The sequence below is a fragment of the Dreissena polymorpha genome, chromosome 1 (genome assembly GCF_020536995.1).
Source record: "Dreissena polymorpha isolate Duluth1 chromosome 1, UMN_Dpol_1.0, whole genome shotgun sequence".
In the NCBI taxonomy this organism is placed as follows: domain Eukaryota; kingdom Metazoa; phylum Mollusca; class Bivalvia; order Myida; family Dreissenidae; genus Dreissena; species Dreissena polymorpha.
Genome location: NC_068355.1, coordinates 173,209,992 through 173,233,448, shown reverse-complemented (window position 1 = coordinate 173,233,448; position 23,457 = coordinate 173,209,992). Strand labels below are relative to the sequence as shown.

The 23,457-nt window shown below is 33.8% G+C and overlaps 1 protein-coding gene across 50 annotated transcripts in view; it reads left to right on the top strand.

Moving 5' to 3' along the window:
• Nucleotides 1-4,777: 4,777 nt before the first annotated feature.
• The window catches only part of LOC127861432 (GPI ethanolamine phosphate transferase 1-like), a 98,262-nt gene continuing 79,582 nt past the window's right edge, over nt 4,778-23,457 (top strand). For all 50 annotated transcript variants that reach the window (XM_052399969.1, XM_052399953.1, XM_052399958.1 and 47 more), the window contains exons 1-5: nt 4,778-4,954; nt 6,727-6,823; nt 8,661-8,930; nt 21,306-21,427; nt 22,134-22,232. In XM_052399969.1, coding sequence (XP_052255929.1) covers nt 4,930-4,954; nt 6,727-6,823; nt 8,661-8,930; nt 21,306-21,427; nt 22,134-22,232 — 613 coding nt within the window. In that variant the 5' untranslated portion in view covers nt 4,778-4,929. The remainder of the gene's footprint in view (nt 4,955-6,726; nt 6,824-8,660; nt 8,931-21,305; nt 21,428-22,133; nt 22,233-23,457) is intronic.

Below are 23,457 nucleotides of genomic sequence, written 5' to 3'. Positions count from 1 at the left end.
AAACAATAATTTTATATTTTGTTCAGACCATAATCCATTGGACAGTCCCTTTAAGAGATTAATGTGTTTTTAATTTATTTAAAATGTTTACTTTAGTGATTACAATTTTGTTATTCAAAATAGAACGGCATTTGAGATTGATTTACGATACTTAAAGTATTTGGTACAGGCATTATAATTCACTCTGTTCAATAGAATTAAAAATGTTCGTGTTATACTCATGGGCGAATACAATGTATTAGACTCATGTCCGAATACAATGGATTAAAGTCATGGGCGAATTCAAATGATAAAACATATGTACGAATTAAATGGATTAAACTCATGGGCGAATTCAATGGATTCGACTCATGGGCGAATTCAATGAGTTAAAGTCATGGGAGTATTCAATGGATAAGACACATGAGCGAATTCAGTGTATGAGACACATGTGCGAATTCAATGTATTAAACTCATGGGCGCAATCAATGGATTAGACTAATGGGCGAATTCAATGAATTAAACTAATTGACGAATTCAATGGATTAGACTCCTGGGCGAATTCAGTAGACTGACTCACGTGCGAATTTAATGGATTAAACTCATGTGCGAATTAAGTGGGTTAAACTCATGTGCAAATTCAATGAAAAAGACTAATTGACGAAATTAATTAATAAGATTCGTGGGCGAATTCAATTGATAAACTCATGGGCGAATTCAATGGAGTAAACGCGTGTGCGAATTCAGTAGATCAGACTGATCGGCGAATTCAATCGATTAGAGCCATCTGCATATTCAGTCGATTAGACTCATGGGCGAATTCAGTGGAAACGACTCATGGGCGAATTCAGTGGAAAAGACTCATGGGCGAAATCAGTGGATAAGACACATGAGCGAATTCAGTAGGCATATTTCAAGAGATGTGTTCACAGTTAAAACAATCGGTTATCGAATACAAAAAAAATGTTTGCATTATTTTTAGACAATCAAAAATGTTTTGATTAAAAATGTCGAAAATACAGTGTCGTTTATTGATAGTCATCGATCGGAATTGTTTAAATAACAAAAGCGTTTGTAACGCCTTCCATCTGGCTAATTCGTGTGTCACTAGCATAGCATTATTATACTCATTAGTATAACCAAAGTGGTACATAGGTAGTGTGCATGCATTTGCTTTTACCGGTTCCTGGCTGTAATACAGAGGAGACAGCGTATTACTAAACCTTTTTCTTCCCATTAAAAGTATTTAAAACTATTACAGATATTCAAGTTTTGTTACTAAATGCATTTGTCGATAAACTTAAATGTGTTTGCCTGTCCCTTTAAAAAGCATTGGTATACATGTATTCAATTGTAGGTGGTTTTTTTTAAGTCCATATTTTCCGTGAAAATAATGCGTAAGTTAAATAGTTTGTTAAAACAGAATCGTTAGATATGCATATAATCAATCAATTATACATAAAAAGAAAAGTGCTACATCGTGGATCTCGGCGCTGTAGATCATGTTCCGTACGATAATTCGTAAGCGACCACAAAATCTTCTAAATTTCTCCAAGTACTCGTTTTACAAAGAACAAAAAAACGACCAGAAATGCAAACAAAAAAGTTTTAAATATTATTGTGATATTGTGAACCTGGCGAAGAAATTAAACAGTCCCTATTTGCTGACGATGCAACTTATTTTTTAAATGACAGTAGTGACTCATTCAATAATCTTAAAGAATCGCCTACCTCTTTTGGAATGGCATCGGGTCTTAAACTTAACAAAAGTAAATGCACTGTGCTACGAGTAGGTAAATTTAAACAAAGTAATATTCTATTAAAAAAAAAGAAATGAAATTCAACTGGACATCAGATGAAGCAACAACTTTAGGAATAACCTTTACAAACAATGAAAATGAAACAACTCTAAAAACATATTGCCTAAATTACAAAAAAAATAAAAAAAATAAAATCATGGCGGCATCGTAACTTAACACTAATCGAAAAAAAACACTGTGTTGAAAACGTTTGCGTTCCCTAAATTAATTTACACACTAACAGTTCTTCCAAACCCATCAAATGATATTATTGAAGATATAAAATCAGAAATATTAAATTTCATATGGGACGATAAACCTGATAAAATTAAGCGAATTCAATTAATTCAACCAGTAGAACATGGAGGTATCAGACTAACAGACACAGATTCATTCCTGAATGCAATCAAATGCAGCTGGGTTAAAAGATATTTAGATAATACCAATACGAGTAAATGGAAATTATTCTACCAGAAAATTCTAAAAACATATGGTTACTCCTTACCTTTTGAATGTAATATCGACAAGAATATATTAAATGAAATTTCAACCCAAAACATATTTATATCGAATGTTCTATCGGCATGGTGTAAAGTTACTCATAATTTAGAAACCAAAATAAACAGTAAAATCATTTTATGGAACAATAAAGATATAACTTCTAACAATAAAACGTTTTTATATAAACATTGGTTTGAACAAAACATAAAATATGTAGATCAATTGTACGACTACAGAATAAACGACTTATTCTTTTGAAAACTTATGCTACATATACGGAATACCTACAAGTAATTTCCTGATGTACTACACATTGATCAAAAGTATACCCATACATATTAAAGCTGCTATTAATACAAATAACACACCATGTACTAAAAAAACATTCGTAGAAAACATAACTGCAAAACAAAACAAAACCAACAAAATATTTTACACACTTCAAATTAAAAGCCCTGTCGCGATCTCCAAAGCTCAAACTAAATGGCAAAACCTTCTGGGAGGAAAAGAATTTAATTGGAAACAAATGTTTGTCATGCCATATAAATCAACTACTGATAGCACACTGAGAAATCGTCAATATAAATACATCCATAGAATCATAGCTACAAATAAATATCTTTTTAAGTGCAATCTATCAAACACAAATCTATGTGATATGTGTAGTGAACATATTGAAACAATAGAACACCTTTTCTGGGCGTGTAAACATATTCAATCTCTATGGAATCAATTGACAACCTTTCTAGAGAAACAACAATTAAATGTTAAACTATCTCTCGTAGACATCAGTTTAGGGGTAAATACCTTCAAAATACAAGAGGTTAATAGCGCTGTCCCTAAACAATGATACACTTCATATATTTGAACCAAAAATGGAAAGTCATTAAACTTTCATAAACCAGTCCAGTATGCTTTCTATTCACTTTATTCAATTCATCCTTATTCATAATTATTCTTTTGTTTTCTTTCTTCAAAATCATAAACAACCAAAGAAAACAATACATATGAACTTTTTTATTGACCGGGCTCTCGTCTTTATTTTTTTGAAAATGGTTTTGAATTAATGAAGAATTATCAAAAACGTTACCTGAAGCGATGGTTTGTTGGCATCCGATTGTCCCACACATAGCCGTGGTACAGGCACCTTGTTATTGTCATTACACATTCCGTAATGAGCCCCGAGAGCAAAACTAATTCGAAATCATGGAGGATCTACACACAAATACAATTCATAATGTTAATAATAAAGTTTTCAATCCTTATTGTCTTTCTGAGTTGTATTAAAACAACGGTAGTGGATCCAGTGCGGCTAGAAGTTGATTCAGGTAAATTTTGCATAATTTCGCGACCTGTCAAATTGTGTTCCTGCATAATATATTGTCTTGAAAGCATATTTCGTCATATACTAAGTTTAAATGCTATCTTGTGATGCAAGGAACCTCAGTGCTCAGTGAGAGAATCTTCTCCACAGCAGGAGACCCTGTCAGTGCTCATAGGGCTTGCCTGGACCCGGGCAATGTTGATATGTTAATTTTTGTGAAAACAAACATCAAACTTATGAACAGTGAAAAGTGTATTTTAACGAGCATACTATTAAGTGAATAAGCGTTAAGGTTTCGTTTAATTTGGACATCGCTACAATGTTAAACGAGAAATGTGTTATGTTTTTTGTTAATAAATGTTTAATGTTTTTTATTCAAATTATACTTCTAAAACAATGATTACTTTAATTTAGACAGAAAATTCTATTTTTTTAAATTCTGAGGGATCCGGATCCGAAAAACTGCAATAAACCATATTTGGATTCGGAATCGGATCCGAGCAAATTTTTTTGGATTCGTTGCAGCCCTACTACTTAAAGGGGCCTTTTCACAGATTTTGGCATTTTTTAATTCATTCATTAAATGCTTTATATTGATAAATGTAAACATTGGATCGTAAAGGCTTCAGTAAAAAAATCAAGACTAAAATTAAAAAAAGGAATAGAACATTGCCCGGAGCAGGTTTCGAACCAGTGACCCCTGGAGTCCTGCCAGAGTCCTGAAGTAAAAACGCTTTAGCCTACTGAGCTATTCCGCCGAGTACACATACTTGACGTATTTTATAGCTTATATAAGCAATCTTCGTAGTTTCACAAAATTTAACGACAAAAACAGAACTCTCCAAATTATTCAATCGTTTCGCGTTGCAACGCTTTATAATTTTTAGGTTTTAAAATCGTCAAAAGATGCATATAATGGCTATATTAGACTATGGTAAATGTTCAGTATTACTGTTTCCTCACAAATATCATAACTAAAACGAAAATTTGCGAATCTGAAACAACTTTTTTCAATTTTGTCAATTTACCAAAGCGTGAAAAGATCCCTTTAAAAAGCATCATTGAATTACGCCCATCACTCTCTAAACGACAACTCTTCTCAGAACTTATAAAACAGCGCAAAGTTATCTTCCATACATAATCTGAATATTTACTATGACGTCATTTACATGACGACATTTAAAGATTGTTTGCGTAGCAAAATAGTTTGCAAACAAGCTTGACAATATCTACACCATCTGTTTACGCTGAAAATGCAGCGAATGTACAGAGAACAAATACATGTATACACAAATAGAAAGTTAGTAGTTATGAAGCAACCGAAGAATGGATTTGCGCGTTTATTTACAAGGTATTTAAAATGTGTTCTGTATGTATGCGCATGCGCGAAATACCTAATCTAGTTAAGGGGCAGAAATTTACGAGAACATAGCATAAGTTGTAACTGAGACAAAACTAATTTTGTGTCGTTTATTATTTGACCCCCTCCCCTCTCGCTTCACAAAAAATAACCACCGAACAAACACATGCATTATAATTATGAACATGGATGTTTTTTTATTTATTTTTCATCATACTCAAAGAAGATTGCTGTCTACTTTAATCAACGATCCCTTGGGCCTCGGAAGTCGGGGTGGTAAGGATGGGTGTGGGGTGGGGGGAGCCTCATGTCAGGGAAATATGTGTCAACCTTACGTCAGTTACAGATAATAGCAGGGGGAGGGGGCTCAATCGTATACCACTACTAACTTAGTTGTTGTTTAATCTTTTTAATTGAATGACAAAATGGCGTCGTTATCAGATTTTTTTGTTCGAAGAGGACGGATACTTTCATCTGGTTAGCAGTTGATATTTATATTTCTTTTCCATAAATGAGCAGTATCAGCACTAGAAATGTAAAATAGTACCCAGATTACGGTTCTTTAATTTCCAGATACTGTTTTATCTAGACTACCATAAGTATTTGATGCCCGAAAAATACGTGTTTGACCCGATGTTTTGTAACTGATTTTTAAAGCACATAATGAGACAAGACTTAAAAAGGAAAAGATCATAAAATAATGTTTTTTTTTACAATATTGAAGTTTTTGAGGAGACATTTTTAGTTTGTCTATTTATATACAATAGTTTATCCAGGTCTTACCCTTTATAGATAAATGCTTACAGAAATACTTAAATAAATAATACAATATGTAAACTGGGTACAAAGTATATATCTGCAAATCTTCCCGCTACTTGCGCGCTGCCCCGCATCTATGGTCGTTTATGACGTAACCATGTGTACCAAAACTTCCAGATGGTTTCCCAGCACGTCGAGCGTATTGAGAACCGCTGTCCTGGGACACTTCAATAATTTTCATTAAAGTCACTCTCTCGAATTCCTGGTCTGCATCTCTGCCCCAGGTCCGCCCCGTCCTCTGCTGCTGCCATATACGCAGTCCCCGTCCCTCTTCAGATCCGCCTCCGTCCGTCTTCAGATCCGCCTTCCGACTTTGGTACTTCAAAAAGGATGCGTCTAATTCTTCCATTTTCCAGGAGACAACAAGAGAGGACGTCTTACTCGAGAGATCGCGCGATTCTCATTAGAATAGCAGAGTCGCCAGCAGAATTCTTATATCCGACCTATATGGTTTTAAAGAACAAGGCCAGTTGGTGGCTTAGGTTTTATAAAATAAATCACAAAAGTGGGATTTAAAACAATATTTTTTTCGGCAATTAATATATTATCTTAGATAAAAAACGTTAAACTATGCAGAACACAATTTTGTTCTTTGGTCATTTTTCACGTTTCACGTGGACAAAAACGATGTATAAAGAATGTTATGCTTGAACGTCCAATTTATAGATGGTCTCGTAAAAAATTTGGAAGTGTTTTCTTCCCTTATTTATTATCCGATACAATTGAGAGTTGAACGAACAGCGTAGTGCTAAATGTATATATTTCAATGCAACATTAACACTGACCGTGTAAAAATATCATGTTCTAACCGAATAAAAACACTAAATGAAAATGACGCCATTTTGTTATATCAGTCACAATTCACCCCACTTCAACACAGTCACGTCCAGTATTCACTTTAACCACTGTCCGTGTGAGTACATTTATATCGCTTCCGATTTCAGAACTGCGTGACTGCACCGGTTACATCGGTAAAACAATCGATCCGAGGGAGTCATATCGAAGTAGAAAGAGAGGAATACGTAGGACAGTTGTTAGCATGTGAGCTATCCGTTTATTACCTGAACCGTTTTCTTCAACTAGTGTTTAACGTGTTGTTTTTTATTTAAAATACAACGCGTTTAAAATGTTTACCAGAGGAATTAAACATGCAAAGGATATTAAATTGTAGTGATGTATGACTAGTCTAGATTTGTGGTGTGAATTAATGACCTATTGTGGATGAAGGTATTAAGTTTCCATTATAATAGGGCGTACTGGTAGTGGAAGCTCTTAATAAATGGTTAATTTAGAGAGAAAATAAAATATTTAAAGCTCGAATCCTATTTTCGGCTTTGCTGCCCAAACCAGGTTTTACCTTTATTGGCCTTTGTCAACAGCCAATAATATGTTGGAGAAACAAACATATGCATTGCAGTTCTACTACTGCATTGACGGAATTTAATATAATTGAGATGCAGCAGTGCGTTTTGCAACGATGCTAGCCGAAAAAGGAGCCCTAAGTTATCGTTTCTCGTTTAGAAATTATAAACGGAAACAATAGTTGAACGGTCAGTTTTCCTAATCAACTGGTTATGAGCCTGTCATTTTATAGTAGCAAGAGCTTGTATACTCGGGGGCTGTGTTATTACATTTAATAAATATTTTCATATAGATTTTGTTATTAATATATGTGCCGTGCTGTCAAAAGGGGTTTATTGCATGTGCGTAAATTGTCGTTGCATATTAGCCTGTGCACAGGCTAATATGGGACGACACTTTACACACATGCATTAACACAATTACATTAATACATTATATTAATACAAAGGCAACAGCAACATAAATACATAAGATTCATAAATGCATTAACAGAATTACATTTATACATTATATTTATACAAAGGAAACATCAACATAAATACATAAGATTCATAAATACAAAATAAAGATATTTATTCTAACGATATTCTAAAGGCTACAACAGCCGGTCATGTTATCACGTTGGATTCAGTTGTTGGAGCCAAATCAACCCACATTTGAACCCATTCTTTATCGGCAGTGGGCCTGGCACACATTGGACATTTGTGCCTAAGTTAATAAGACTTCATCTTAACCTTTATAAAACGAATAAGATTGAATTCGTGTCTCGGTATAACAGTAAACATATACACGTTAAAAATAAGTGTCAATATTTATACATCAATCACTTAATATCATCCATACATGCACGGTCCGGTAAACTTTACAAAACTGCAAATGCCACTGTATTTGCACAATTTGTTTGCGCTTCGACATGTCTCGGTTTCGAATAAAATTGTTTCCAACAAATGGGGCCTATACAAACATAGGCCCCTGCCAATAATTAAAATCTGTCAATAATTCGATCTTGCTTTCTATTGAGAGGTTATGTTTGTTTACACGTTTCAAAGTCTACCTACCGTATTATCATTTAATCATTTCACGGTGACCACTTTGTCCCATTGAATAGAAAAGGTCACATTGATACACACCACCATAAACTTAAATATAGCGGCTTAGTGCAAAGTATTGAAAGCGTATTAGTGCTTGTGAAAGGGAAAAGGGATTTTAACATTATTATCTGTGATAAAAAACAACTGGATTATGATATGATACGTTTAAACTTGTAATTTCCTTTCAGAATGTCTACGGCATTATATTGGTTCCTTATTTAGGATAAAAAGCGATTTTACATTTTAGCATATAAAAGCAGTTCTCCATTATAATTATTATACACTGTGGCGGATAAGTGAACGTGGGAGAAAAGTATATTTCATTTCCATTCCGCACCTGATGGGAACTACCGATACATAGGTTTCTGAGAACGACAGAGGCAGTATCGATATTGATTTGGGTAGACACATTTCTTTAATTCCAGAAATTTCACAGGAGAGCGTGTACAAGCACTACTAGGCGGGACAATGAAGCTGTGGGCGATAGTGACGATCGGAGTTTTCATACACATAATTTTTTTCTTCTCCGTGTTCGATGTGTTCTTTGCCACGCCGCTTGTCACTGGCATGGAACCCCAGAGGTCGCCACTTCCGCCGCCGGCGAAAAGACTCGTCTTCATAGTCGCTGATGGATTGCGGGCGGACAAAATCCTCCAGTTGCAGCCCGACGGAAAATCAGCCGCCCCGTTTCTTAGGTATATATTACAGTGTCTATCTATCTTCTGTAAATGGTCTTTTAATGTGACAAAATCACAGATTTTGGCAGATATTGAAGTTTGTCATTCAATGCGTTATATTGATACATGTAAACACTGGAGATCTCCAGTACAAAACAAGACTAAAACTTTGAAAGAAAAATAAGTAACCCTCTACTGGACTCGAACCACTGACCCCTGGAGTAAAAGTCTAACCGTTAGATCACTCGGCCATCCATGCTCTTACAAAGAGTGATATATTAATCCTCGTAGGGTCACAAAATATAACAACAGAACGCTCCGAATTATTCAATGGTTTTCGTTGCAACGCTTTATAAATGTTAGGTTTTTAAATCGTCAAATGATGCATATAATGGATATTTTATTTTAAGATCATGGTATAAATGTTCAGTATGACTGTTTCCTCACAAATAGCATAACTACAGCGAAAATTTGCGAATCTAAAACATTTTTTTTATTGTGTCCATATACCAAAACGTGAAAAGGTCCCTTTTTAGTTAATAAGTTGTCATAAATAAAGTCATCACCACCACCGTACTCAACTTATCATAATCATCATCACCATCGTTGTCGTAACTGTGTTCGTCATGGTCGTTATAGTCTGTGTGATCGTCATTGCTATTCTTATTATCATCTTCATAATCATAAACTTTGTCGTATTTGTATTGATAATCGTCATCATTATCCTCGTCATTTTTTCGTCGTAATTTTATGCATCCAGTGTTTTTTATGGCAATTTAAGGGTCGATATTCGGCCCCATTCCCCTCAAGAAAGAGTATATATTTTTCCCCAATGTTGTAGAAAAAATCCCCTCCAGAAGTAAAAAATAATAAAATAGTTTGGGTTTTTTTTATAGAAAGAACTGTCTAATGATAAATATATCTCAAATTTATTTCATAAACAACTAACAAAGTATATAAATATAATTAATATCATTTTGAATTATTATAAAGAGTTATATTAAATTAGTTTTTCCAAGATCAGTGGATTTTTAACATGCATTGCTTTTTTTTCTCTCAAAATGGCCAGTAAAATGCCTGATGTATCTATATTGTGTAAATATTTGTTGATAAAAAGATTCCAATTCGGTCCATTGTATCGATAAAAAATGCTCAAATTTGCCATTGTATCGATTAAAAAATCCCAATTAGACTCAAATTGGCTAGGAAAACTGAGACTGTGCATGATGGCTGAATTGTCTGAAACTAATGTTGAACAAATCATTGATATATATTGAAGAAAAAAGACAGAGATATTCAGCTGTGAATATTACATTCATACATACATGGGTATTCATATAATAAATATCATTACATATAAAAGAGTGAAATTTTAATGTTCCCTTTTTCCTAAAAAACGACGTGTTTTCCCCTTTGAACGGGCCCCGCCACTATTCCCCTACAGGTGAAAAAACGCTGGGCCATCATTATTATCATCACTTTATTCATCACGTGTTTTTTTCAAAATTGTATGTTCTTTATATATTTTTATACTGGTCGGATATTTGCGATCCACTTTTTACCTTGCTAATCGTTGTACTTTAGACACTGGGAAAGAAACGTGTTAAAAGCGATAATCGTACGCAGGTCAAGTACTCGGTGGGCCTTATCTACGGAATGCGAATACGAATATTTCCTGATATATACTGACATTATTTAAATCTATTTGCGGGGTGTCAGTTCTTCACATGTTACAAATCATCTAAAACATTATTTCGCATTTATCTATTCAAACATTCAAATCCACATTACCGTAATTACTCTATGTTTTCGGACAGTTAAAAATAATTATATTTTTCGTGTCCGAAAAATTAGATACGAAAAATATTCACAAAATACAGGTGTCCGAAAACTTAGAGTCGACAATTGAAGTGTCCGAAAATAGCGTCAATAGTATCAACGACTACCAGTAATAGCACTCGCTTGTAAAATACCATGCCCTATAGTATATATTACAGTTATATATGTTTGCACTGCATTTTAAATAATTTTAAATGCTTAATTTATTTGACAGAAAGTTACTACAAGGTTGTACTTTGACCAACGAATTCAAATATAGCTTGTGATGTACCGATACTCGCTAGTATGAACCTGTAATCAACGCTATAAAAAAAGCAAACTATGAATTCTTTGTTTGTTCATTTCCGATAGTTGTCTAACACATTCCATTGTTCGTAAAACTTGCAATAGGCAGCATCGTACTTTAAAGCTTTTACTATTTGTCACATTTATTTTACTCAGAAGGGATAGTACCATTGCGGTTGATAATTGAACGGTTAATTGACACTACCCTGGTTATTGTCATAACGCTTATGTTATCGGGCGAAACCATTGTTTTCATACCGGTTTGAAAGCTTATTTACCGAATAACGCAAATGTAATGGTACGTTGCCCTCAGGCATGCACATGCGATGTTTTATCATGTTAATCTGGTTGTAAAACCCCACGATCGAAGTATCATTAAATATCGAAAACAGGACCGAAATTTGGTAAAATAGCGCTGTACAATATACTGTCCGAAAACTTTGAGACATTAATTATGGACGAAAACTCGTGTGCCCGAAAATTTAGAGTCACGAAAAATAATTATTTTGTTAAAAATAGGGGTGTCCGAAAACTTAGAGTGTCCGAAAACATAGAGTAATTACGGGGGTAATATCATTACATTTTCAAATTGTCTTCGCGATGTTTTCTCTATTGACGTTAATTTCCTTTTACAATCAAATGAAATTAAAGTGTAGGCAACAATGGACGGCCTGATAATAACAAAAAATAAACATAGATGACTACATGTATATTGAAGACTTCTGCATTTAATTGTACCTCCTTAATATTAAAGTTTGAAATGACCTGGGTATGTAAACGCGTTCAACATTAAATTTCGACCATATATTATATCTTGTGTTGAAATGTTTATGATTTTCTCGGATTCGTTCATGTGTTTATACAAGATTTATCATCTGTCTCTTATCATTGTGTAAATATTTATATTATTAAGTGGTTAGTCTTATCTAATACGGTTTGTGAAAGTGTGTTATCCACTACCTCTAGCCTATAGGGATGCTTCCCTTCCGAAGTTTACTTTGTTTCTACGAACCATTTTAGCCTCGCCATGCAAAAATTGGTTTTTTACCATATGCGGCTAGCGTAGCTCCGAACCGGACTAGGTATCCGTGCAGTTTTATTTTACCATATGCGGCTAGCGTAGCTCCGGACCGGACTAGGCATCCGTGCAGTCTTGTCAGGAGCGGAAATGCGCGGGTTCTCATGAGCGAACAGTATAGATTTTGACCTGGCAGCGAAAATGCGCCTGTTAAAGTGGCGTAGACCGCATATGATATACAGATATGTATTCCCATTTTTGCATTGGGCTCAGAAACGAAGTTATGAACGTTTCACTTTCCGGTATAGTTACAATCTGCGTTAAATTTTACTTCTGGTTCCGAAAAAGGATCTTTTGAAATAATAACATGAGTACTATTTAAATAATAATAAAGATACGTTTTCTTTCTCTGAATTAATATTTTAAATTTAAATATAACTGTTCCGATTTGACAAAAACCTAAATACATATAAAATCATCGAATTTAAGTGGCAAGTTATGTTTGGTGTTAGATAGACGCCATTGAAATACCTAATTCACCTAGCATGATATACATAGTTGGAACATGGTGAAAATAAATTTATTTAAGGATAAATTTTACCAAATTTGCACGAATTCACGTGATAAATTTCCCATATTGTTGGTTATCCAAATACTTGGGCGATTTCAAGAACTTGAATATTATTCGGAGTAACATCAGCTGCTTTTATTCCTTAGAGGCAATGGTCACTACTCTCATACAACAACAACAACATTTATTAGCTTTTAAGCATAAAGTTGCTTTTTAGCCAAATGTATAATATACACGTGTAAAGACATGGATGATAATAATTATGAGAATAAAGTAATAATTATGAAAACTATGCAATGGAAGAAGTTAACAAATATTTTACTGATTTATAACCTAAGATATGTTCCTTTAACATCGATAATGACAGTTGGTAATAAAATCATGTGACACAGATATTTTACTGATTTATAACATAAGATATGTTCCTTTAACATCGATAATGACAGTTGGTAATAAAATCATGTGACACAGAATACATTATTTTGCGAAATTATTTTCACTTTAACATCGATACGTATCAGTGCTCATCGAATTCTGAGAGAAAAAATTAGTCTACGTAGATTAATTAATGTGTCTCTAAATTGTTCCGTAAACAATTCGCATTATATATGTATTTTGAAAGATTAATGATTTCTTTTTTATTTTGTGTTCCCATTAACATATCAAACTTATTTAATGTTGGCCACGCTTGATAATATGACTTTAAATATTTTTTTCTTATATCTTTGTATAATGGACAAATTAATAAGAAATGGTATTCACTTTCTACAACATTTAGATTACAAAATTTACTTTTTCTGTTATCACGTGCAATATTGTGGTATCGACCTCGTTCTATTTCTAATCTGTGTGATGATAGGCGGAATTGAGTTAGTGCTATTTTAAATTTCTTCGTTGTAATGATATCCAGGTATGGTTCGGTATTAAACGTGTTCTTCGTGCGGCAGTATGTATTTAGTCTTGACGAATTAATGATTTCACTGTACCAGTGCTGTTTATAGTGATCAAATAATCGTTGTTTAATAAGATTATAAGTGTATGTTTGTTCAGATTTTTCTGTCAGGGTTTCTTGTTCATTCCATACATAAGTTAAACCTAGCTGCTCGAGTATTGATTTGATTTGATAAGCCCAATTTCTATTGTTGTATGTTATGTTTTGTTCTGCGTCATTGAACATGAATGAGTATGTTATTTTTATGGGATTATCATTTGTACATGATATTAATTTAAACCAATATTTAAATATGTGTATCTGTATCATACATCTGTATCATAATTTTCGCTATGTTTAATTGTTTTGATTTTTAACACTATGCTACGCTTTCTTTGACAAGCGAACTCAAATTATTAAGCGTATAAGCGTATAAGCTTATTCATTCAATAACAAAACATCACAAAAACAGTCGCTACAGGAGTGTTTGCACATGGCACTGTAATACTAACAGCAGTACTTGTAAACGATCCAGAAATCGATTGATGTGTTTCGTTTCGTTTTATGAAAATCAAATGAAAATGTATGTGTTTTTCATGTAACACAGCCGTCGTATTGCATGACTAAATATAATAAGGTTAAACGTGTCGAGTTCAGCAGTTGCGGCTTAATACAAAATCATTAACAGCGTCTGCAAGATAATATACATGCATCGCATTAATATGAGCAATTTATAAAAAAAAATCTTAATTAAATTTATTAAAATCTGTATATGAGTACTTTTAAATGTGTTGATTTTATTGCAATCATAATTTTTATGCAAATAATTGGATTGGTTGCGAGTGTGCAATTCTTTGTAAGGTGTTATTTTTGCCTGCATATCATATGAATTTGCACGAAAATATTAGCCAGCGAATGTTGTGTTATTTCATTGCATTAAGAAATTTCAGAAATTAAAATTAGTATGATAATATAGTGTTAATTATCTCATTTGTGGTTAATTACGTAGACATAAAATATTTTTTTGGAACCTGAACATATAAGGTAATATTATATACGATAGTTATTCCGTAATTATTTTGTGTGTGTGGAGTTTATCGGTATTTGTTATGATAAACATAATCACTCACTTCAGACGGTTGTAAATTAATAAGCTGTAAAACGTAATATGAATAATAGTGAAGCATATATACATTAAAATGAAAACACTTAAACTTAAACCAAGTACATGGGCCCACGCATATTTGTGAAACGTTAAAGTGTGCTGTTTGTAGCTAGAATAAACAACTGGCCGAACGAGACTGTTATAAACGTCAATATTTAGAGATAAATCGGGCTCTTTTACTTATGGATCATAGAAAACCAGAAAAAGCTCCCCGGCTCCTGTGTGCAGTATTGATTAACAAGTAGACCTTTGTGCCGTTCAACGGGCGATATGTTACAGTTTTAATAGTCTCCATTCGAATTAAAAATCTTTACAGACAAATTGATTTACGCCACTATTATTGTTGCAAAAGAAAGAGTCTTAAGTTTTACATAGATCTAATGTATTCCAACTGACTTCGAACTTTTTTTAATTCTATAAAACGATGACGGTTACAGATACTCAGTATACCACTAACGACATTCTTTAATTGATATTTCACAACTATTTAAATTCCGAAGCTCTATTAAAATGTCATTTTAAAGACTCACTGTTTCTTTTCGGTTTAAATGTTGATAGACTTTTCTATATATACTACCGGTAAGTCTCGAGTCGCTTTATATAAACTTGATTACGCTATCGGTTATTACCTTTAACCCATGCGTATTGTGGAATTGTATCTCTTATCTACAACTAACATACATCCAATTGTGAACCTAAATTGTAATATGTGTAAACATATCTACATGTGTACTTAATAAATGCATATTCATATTGAAAGCAATGGCGTGCTTTGGAAACTTTTAATGTTGACTCTTTTAGTACACGATCCCATACAGTGTGCAGATGTTCATAATTCTGTTGTTGACACGTGCCTAGCGTGTCGGCGTTGACCGTTCTTTTTAAGCGACGAACTTGCACGCGGTTTTAGCTGTGTTTGTCGATATTAATATGTTATCGATATAATCTGCCCATCAGCATTTACGGGACACGTTATCGACAAAGAGATTGATTTAAATTAACAATTAATTCGCGGTTGCATTCCACGGGAGCTTTGATCAACTGTCCATCCTATATGTCCGGCGTTACCAAATAATGTCATCTATTCTTTTACAAAATAATCACGTTGGTTTCTGGTATCGTGCGAATTTTAAATGTTCGTGGTTTCTGGTAATTGTGCGAGCGTTGTCTATATGGGCTATGCAAACAATCATATTCATACATAACATTGACATACTAACGAGTTGTCTATATGGGCTATGCAAACAATCATATTCATACATAACATTGACATACTAACGAGTTGTCTATATGGGCTATGCAAACAATCATATTCATACATAACATTGACATACTAACGAGTTGTCTATATGGGCTATGCAAACAATCATATTCATACATAACATTGACATACTAACGAACATGGCACCGTGTATTTGTTTCTCTCAAGTAGTCCATGAGTATTTATGCTAACATTTATGCATGCGTATAAATTGGTTTCCATATATTTGAAGCGATTAAAATAGATTTATTCAGACTTATACACATCATTCACGTCACTATGCATAGCAACATTACCTTTAAACAACAAATTATTGTCATTTAAGCATACAAATGCAAAAAAAATCGATGGTAAGAATACGTAGGTTCTCTCAAGACTCAATGCGGTACTGGAGTTTATTGAACAGTTTCTAATCAAGAATTAGATTTCTTTTAATAAAACCTTCTTCGGCAAATTTAAACCTGTTAATAATTAAAAATGTTTGAACAAATATTATTTATACGACGTTTGGATTATGTCGGATGACATTGACTGCAAAGTAGTAGTATACACTACTTTAGAGCGTATGCTGGGCGAACAGTCTGTTATGTACCGCGGTTTCATTTTCTTTCAATACTACTGCAATTATGCCGTAGTATATTCGGGCGCGACTTTTAAATTATACATGTTATGACATCGTGTCAAATGCTGGCAATACATTGTCATATTACAGCATTAAACATAATCGTTATATGGCAAAATGGTATCATGTCAACATTGTACGTGCGTTTGTATTTGACAGTTAGAATATTAATATTTTTTGGTTAGGCAATAAAAGGCTTTTAATGAATTATTATTATTATAATTTTATTATTTCCATAACCTATTTGCACACACTTTTAATCCACGCATGTATAGTCTTTATTTAACAATTGAAAAACAATCAATATTTGTATTTTGTACGGAAAAGGCTACTGACTTTTGACTTTTAACGTACTTTAATCGTGACATGAGATATGAGTTTGAAATGATTCATAAATTTTCCTTTCCTCAAATAACCATCTGGCTATAATGGCTTCCCAGACAATGACATACAAATGTGTGCAATACCCGGTATATTATACTGATATATATATACGTGCATATATATTTGGTACACTTGTATGTGATCCTTATCACAGATTTGTTGTACTCATGAAACAACAAAAGATTTGCTACTGTGACGTGCAAGAAACCGACGTCTCAATTAGCTGGAAAAGGTCACTGTTCATAGCAGATTACATTTCGTTTAGTACCAATGTGTTCATTTACAAGCGCAATGTAGTTGTCAGGAACGTAAAAAAACCCTCAATCTTAAAAGTATTTATGACAATATCAAATAATTCTGTATTTGCTCATGTCTCACATTTTCATGGACCTATGTCTCCAATCGGATGATCATTTTCATCAATCCCTTTCTTATAATAGTGCGGAAATAACATAAAGTTATCCCATAAGTGTAGGGCATTTAGTCAAGTCATCTCTAGCTTATTCTAGCCGATGATCGTTGTCAACGAGAATGGCACATTCATTCCATCTTTAGAAGCAGATTTAGAGCTAGTAGTCAGTTGAGTTACTGAGCGAACAAGTCGGTACTAACCGGTTGATGACCTTAAGTCATCATTGGAACAATGATCATCAGCCACCTGGTCAATTCTCGCGACGCGTTTATTTATATTAGGATTCTTTTGGAAAGACTGTCCATTTAGCTCCAGAAAACAGAAAATAATTCGATCAATTTTCAAAGAGCATTGGATCCAATCAAAGCACTGTATGGCAATTTAACTGAACACTATTTGGTTTATATGAAATGCATTAAGTATATTTTCAGACAGCTCCTATTACAAATAAAATGAATGTTTTATTGGTCGTTTGGTACAAACGTAGTGACTGTGTTAGATAAGCTCCTGATGCAAAGACAGCTCTCGTGTGTAGTAACAATAATAGATTTCAATGCGTTATTTTTTACCTTGGGTCGTGGAAATGTCTATTATAAACGTGTTTATAGTAAATACATTTGTTAACACCATTTTGAAATTTTGGCGTGGGACATTCAGGGTTAGAAAAAGGCAGGGTCGTAATAGAGTGTTGTATCGTGGCATAGAGGTGACATTCACTCCTCTTTTTTTAAATTGCACTACTACTACTGCTGCTGTTGTTGTTGTTGCTGCTGCTACTGCTACTGCTACTACTACTACTACTACTACTACTACTACTACTACTCTACTACTACTACTACTACTACTACTACTACTTCTACTACTAAAACTACTACTACTTCTACTACTACAACTACTACTACTACTACTACTACTACTACTACTACTACTACTACTACTACTACTACTACTAATAATAATACTGTTACTACTACTACTACTACTACTACTACTACTACTACTACTACTACTTCTACTACTACTACTACTACTACTACTACTACTACTACTACTACTACTACTACTACTACTACTACTACTACAACTACTACTTCTACTTCTACTACTACTACTACTACTACTACTACTACTGCTACTATTACTACTACTGCTACTTTTACTACTACTACTACTACTACTACTACTACTACTACTACTACTACTACTACTACTACTGCTACTACTACTACTACTACTACTACTACTACTACTACTACTACTACTACTACTACAACTACTACTACTACTACTACTACTACTACTACTACTACTACTACTACTATTACTACTATCGCTACTGCTGATACTGCTCCTCCTCCTCCTGCTACTACTACTCAAAATCAAAAATAAAAAAATAAGGAAAGCTAAAGCAACCATAACAAAGCAAAAGAAACAGTGTGGCATGCCGCTCCAGATCTGTGTGCCAGATATGCGCGCCTTTGTGACATTGCATGCTGAGCATTTACATTCTTTGCCATTCCAATGCAAAATAAAGCTCTTAAATTGATTAAAATTACTTGCTTTTCTAAAGCTTTCTGGCAAAGAATTCCACAGAGTTGGAGCCGCATGCTGGAAACTGTTGCTACCGAACTTTGTTGATTTAACCTGAGGAATCTCTAGAAAGTTGGAGTACCTGAAATAATAACGAGCGTCACGTTTAATAACAAGGTAATTTAAAACAGGGGGTGCCATATTATTTATAATTTTAAAAGTTTCAAGTGCCATGACTCTGATTCTCCTAATATACAGGCTAGATAGATTTGCTTTTCTTAGTAATTGATCATAGGAAATATTATAATCATCATATACAAAACGGAGCGCCCTTTCCTGTATTTTTTCAATTTTATCTGTATTACTTTTAGAGCAAAAATGCCAAGTTAGAGGGCAAAAACTAAAATTTGATAGAATAAAGGAATGAAAAATTGTAAGTCCACTTAAGCGACAGAGGTTTTTCCCTATTCTCTTCAAGATATTAAGTTGCTGTGCTGCCTTACTGCATATACTACTAATATGATTATCAAAATTTAAGTTGGAGTCCAAGTTTACACCAAGAAGTTTGACTACATCATCACATTTTATATTTGCATTTCTTATATTAAAAAAGGGATTTCTTGAAGAAGTTCTTTTCCCTACAGCAATGGCTTGAAACCTGACGGGATTGGCTTGCATACAGTTAAAAGTAAACCAATCTATTAGGATATTGCTCTCTTCTTGTAAAACTTTTACTAAATCATCAAAATTTGAGGTACAGTACGATAGTGTGTTGTCATCTGCATAGTTATAAAGTATACCCTTATGAATGAAGTAAAATATATCATTTATAAATACATTTAATAGAAGAGGCCCAAGTATAGAGCCCTGTGGCACGCCCTTGATAATGTGGGCCCATGAACTTACCGAGCTACCAATTTTGATTTGTTGTTTTCTATGGGATAGGTAAGATGTTAAAAGGTCAATAGAGGATTTGGACAGGCCGTAAAATTTTAATTTACATAAGAGAATATCATGAGGTAGGTAATCAAAGGCCTTTGATAGGTCCATGAGCACTTAAATACGGTTATAATGCAATCTTGTATTATTAAAATCTTGAGACAGAGACAATGCTTTATGTGGGTGTTATTGATGGTCCTATTTATATGAGACGATTTATATACCACAATATTTTGATACAAATTATAACATCCATTTCCATAATAGGTGTATATGTATTCAGAAGATATATGATATGTTTGCCAAGTGCTGTAAGTTTTCAGCTATGATTAATTTTGTCTTGTTAATAATGTTGATAATGTTGTCTAATGGGAACAAAATGGTCTCATAGCAGTATAATACATAGATCTATGATTAAAATTATTAATAGATCTTTGAATAGTATGTGTAATGTCTTGTAAAGAACATGTACTTTTGGATTTGATCGGGGCAGGTGAACTTTAAACTCGGTCAGGTAAATGAACATGGATAAGGTGAGAAAATAATAGGTACAGTATGCTTCATATCGCCAAGGCACATCCTGCTTGTTTTTTGTTTATGACTATTATTTAAGCCTCAATAACGTTCAAAATCAACGAAAATTTCGTAAAGAATTTCCTAAAATATAGTTTACACCTAAACCATCAGTGTTCCTTATGCTTTTTCTTCTTGATAAAACATCATACATTTCTGAAATCTAAAGCTTTAAACATGTGTGTGAATTTCACACCAATGGTTAAAGCTTTAGACTTCAAAAAAACGTATGATGTTTTATCAAGAAGGAAAAGCAACCTTTGAAACTCAAAAACCTTTAATTGCTAATTTACTTGTTATATACCATAAATTTATAGCACACAATAAGGTTTTTATATGCATTAAAATTCACCTTTAACAGTGTCTAATAAAAAAATATATTTGGGAGGGGAAACCCCTCCCGCACCCTACACCTTTGCCCCCCCCCCCCCCCATTCAAAATTGTCTGGGTACGACCCTGGAAACTTTCGCTTATGGGTTTCGCGTACTGTTTAGGTTTCAAAAAATGCTCATAACTTCTATTTCCCTTAACATAACAACTTAATATTTGGCATGCATGTGTATCTCATGGAGCTGCACATTTTGAGTGGTGAAAGGTCAAGGTCATCCTTCAAGGTCAAAGGAAAAAAAAACATGTATCAAAGCGGCGCAGTAGGGGGCATTGTGTTTCTGACAAACACATCTCTTGTTAGTGTTTTTTCTGACACAAAAGAAAATTTAAGGATTGTGCACCATACCGAACGATTTTCTTAAGGTAGAAAACTATTGAAACGCGGGTATTATGGTTTGTACTGCACTTGACGTTCTTAGCATTGGAAATAAGTGAAACTCATGACTTATGTGACACTTTGATTTTCTTGCAGGAAAATCATTGAAACCCAGGGATTATGGGGTATATCACACGCCGCGGTTCCCACGGCAACCAGACCGGGTCACGTGGCACTGACGGCCGGATTTTACGAAGACCCAACTTCTGTCGCAAAAGGTGATTACCCTTTTAGAAATGTTGGTCAATAAAGCTCAATTGTTGTCGGCTCGGGTACTACTTCAATGTACCTAGCTTACTCGTAAGTATACTTAAATGTACCCGGGTACGCAAAACATACTGTACCAGTGAATTCTAACGCTAAATTGGTTGTTGTTGTTGTTGTGTGTTTATCTTGACAATATTTAGACGATGTTAGAATCTTGGTCATTGCTCCTACATACAAGGTAACCCCGATCTAATCTTTACAAAACCATAACACTCTATGTGCAACATTATGACTCAAGCTTGATGAAACCTTGTCAAAATGTTTATCTGGACAATATCAAGGCCAAGTTTGAATCTTGAACAGATTTCTCTAAAAATATGTGACCTAGTCAAATCTTTGAAAAAACCTCTCTAGGGCCAAGTTTATGACTCAGTCTTTATGAAACTTGGACAGAATGTTTATCTTGGCAATATGAATGCTAAATTTGAATCTGGGTCAAGTAGGGTCAAAAACTAGATCCATTGTTCAAGTCTTCTGAAATAAGTGTCGGTAAAGTTGGTAAGGGCCATCCTGGCTCTTTTGTTTATGAAACCTTGCTGGTTTAACAAATATGCATCAACTTTGTGCAAGTAGCAACATGCCAATTTTCTATGTTATGCAAAAATTAGGGTGAGACATTCATTATGTAATATACCCCGGTATGTGTTCCAATTGCAGATCTGCAGGGCAAAGAAGTGTTGTTTGACACAGTATTCAATGAAAGCCAGTACACATGGTCTTGGGACACCCCAAAGTTTCTCTCCAAGGTCACAGGAGGTGAGTTACCTAACATGCCATCTCAATGACATTCATGTTTTGGAACTAAAGCAGAATATAACTGATATACTTTACTGACACATTAAAGGTGCCTTTCCACATATTTTGGCATTTTTTAACTTATTCATTAAATGCTTTATATCGATAAATGTAAACATTGGATCGTAAAAGCTCCAGTAAAAAATCAAGAATAAAATTAAAAAAAGGAATCCATTTACGTATTCATGATGTATTTTATACGTTATATAAGCAATCTTCGTAGTTTCACAAAATTTAACGACAAAAACATAACTCTCCAAATTATTCAATCATTTCGCGTTGCAACGCTTTATAATTTTTAGGTTTTAAAATCGTCAAAAGATGCATATAATGTCTATATTAGACCATGGTAAATGTTCAGTATTACTGTTTCCTCACAAATATCATAACAATAACGAAAATTTGCGAATCTGAAACAACTTTTTTCAATTTTGTCAATTTACCAAAGCGTGAAAAGATCCCTTTAAAAAAATCAAATTGGTTGCGATGATTTGCCCTATAAAACAGTCTATTATTTAAAAGCGCTTTTAATGGGAATATGATTTGTTTTTATGTAAAACTATTCTAATATAACACAGGTCCCCAAAACAAAGAGTATGTATTATGTTCGCAGATTATACTGTGATTATATCACAAAGTCACTACATCATAACATGAGTGTTGAACTTCTGTTGCATTCAGTTTAGTTTATAAGAATTTTTTTTGTCATGTCACCTCTTAGAGTTTACACTTGCCTATTTTTATGTCAATAGTTCTTTTTATGCCCCCAAAGGAGGGCATATAGTGATCGGACTGTCCGTCCGTCTGTCCGTCACACTTTGCGTTTAGGTTTCGAAAAATGCTCATTACTTCTATGTCGCTTCAGATAGCAATTTCATATTTGGCATGCATGTGTATATGGGCAAGGCTTTTCCATACGCAAACAAATTGACCCCTGTGACATTGACCTTGAACTTAGGGTCCGCGTGTAGGTTTCAAAATCTGCGTTTAGGTTTTGAAAAAAGCTCATAACTTCTATATATTAAGCCAGGGCTTTTTTTCCTTCCGAAAAATGACCCTTTCCCCTCGGATTTTCTTTCGCCTCAGCAGGTAAATTTTCCCCCAGACTTCATTTTTTTCCCCTTAAAAAAAATAAATATATATTTATTTTTTTTAAACTTTAAATACATAAGTTTACCTGATCCAG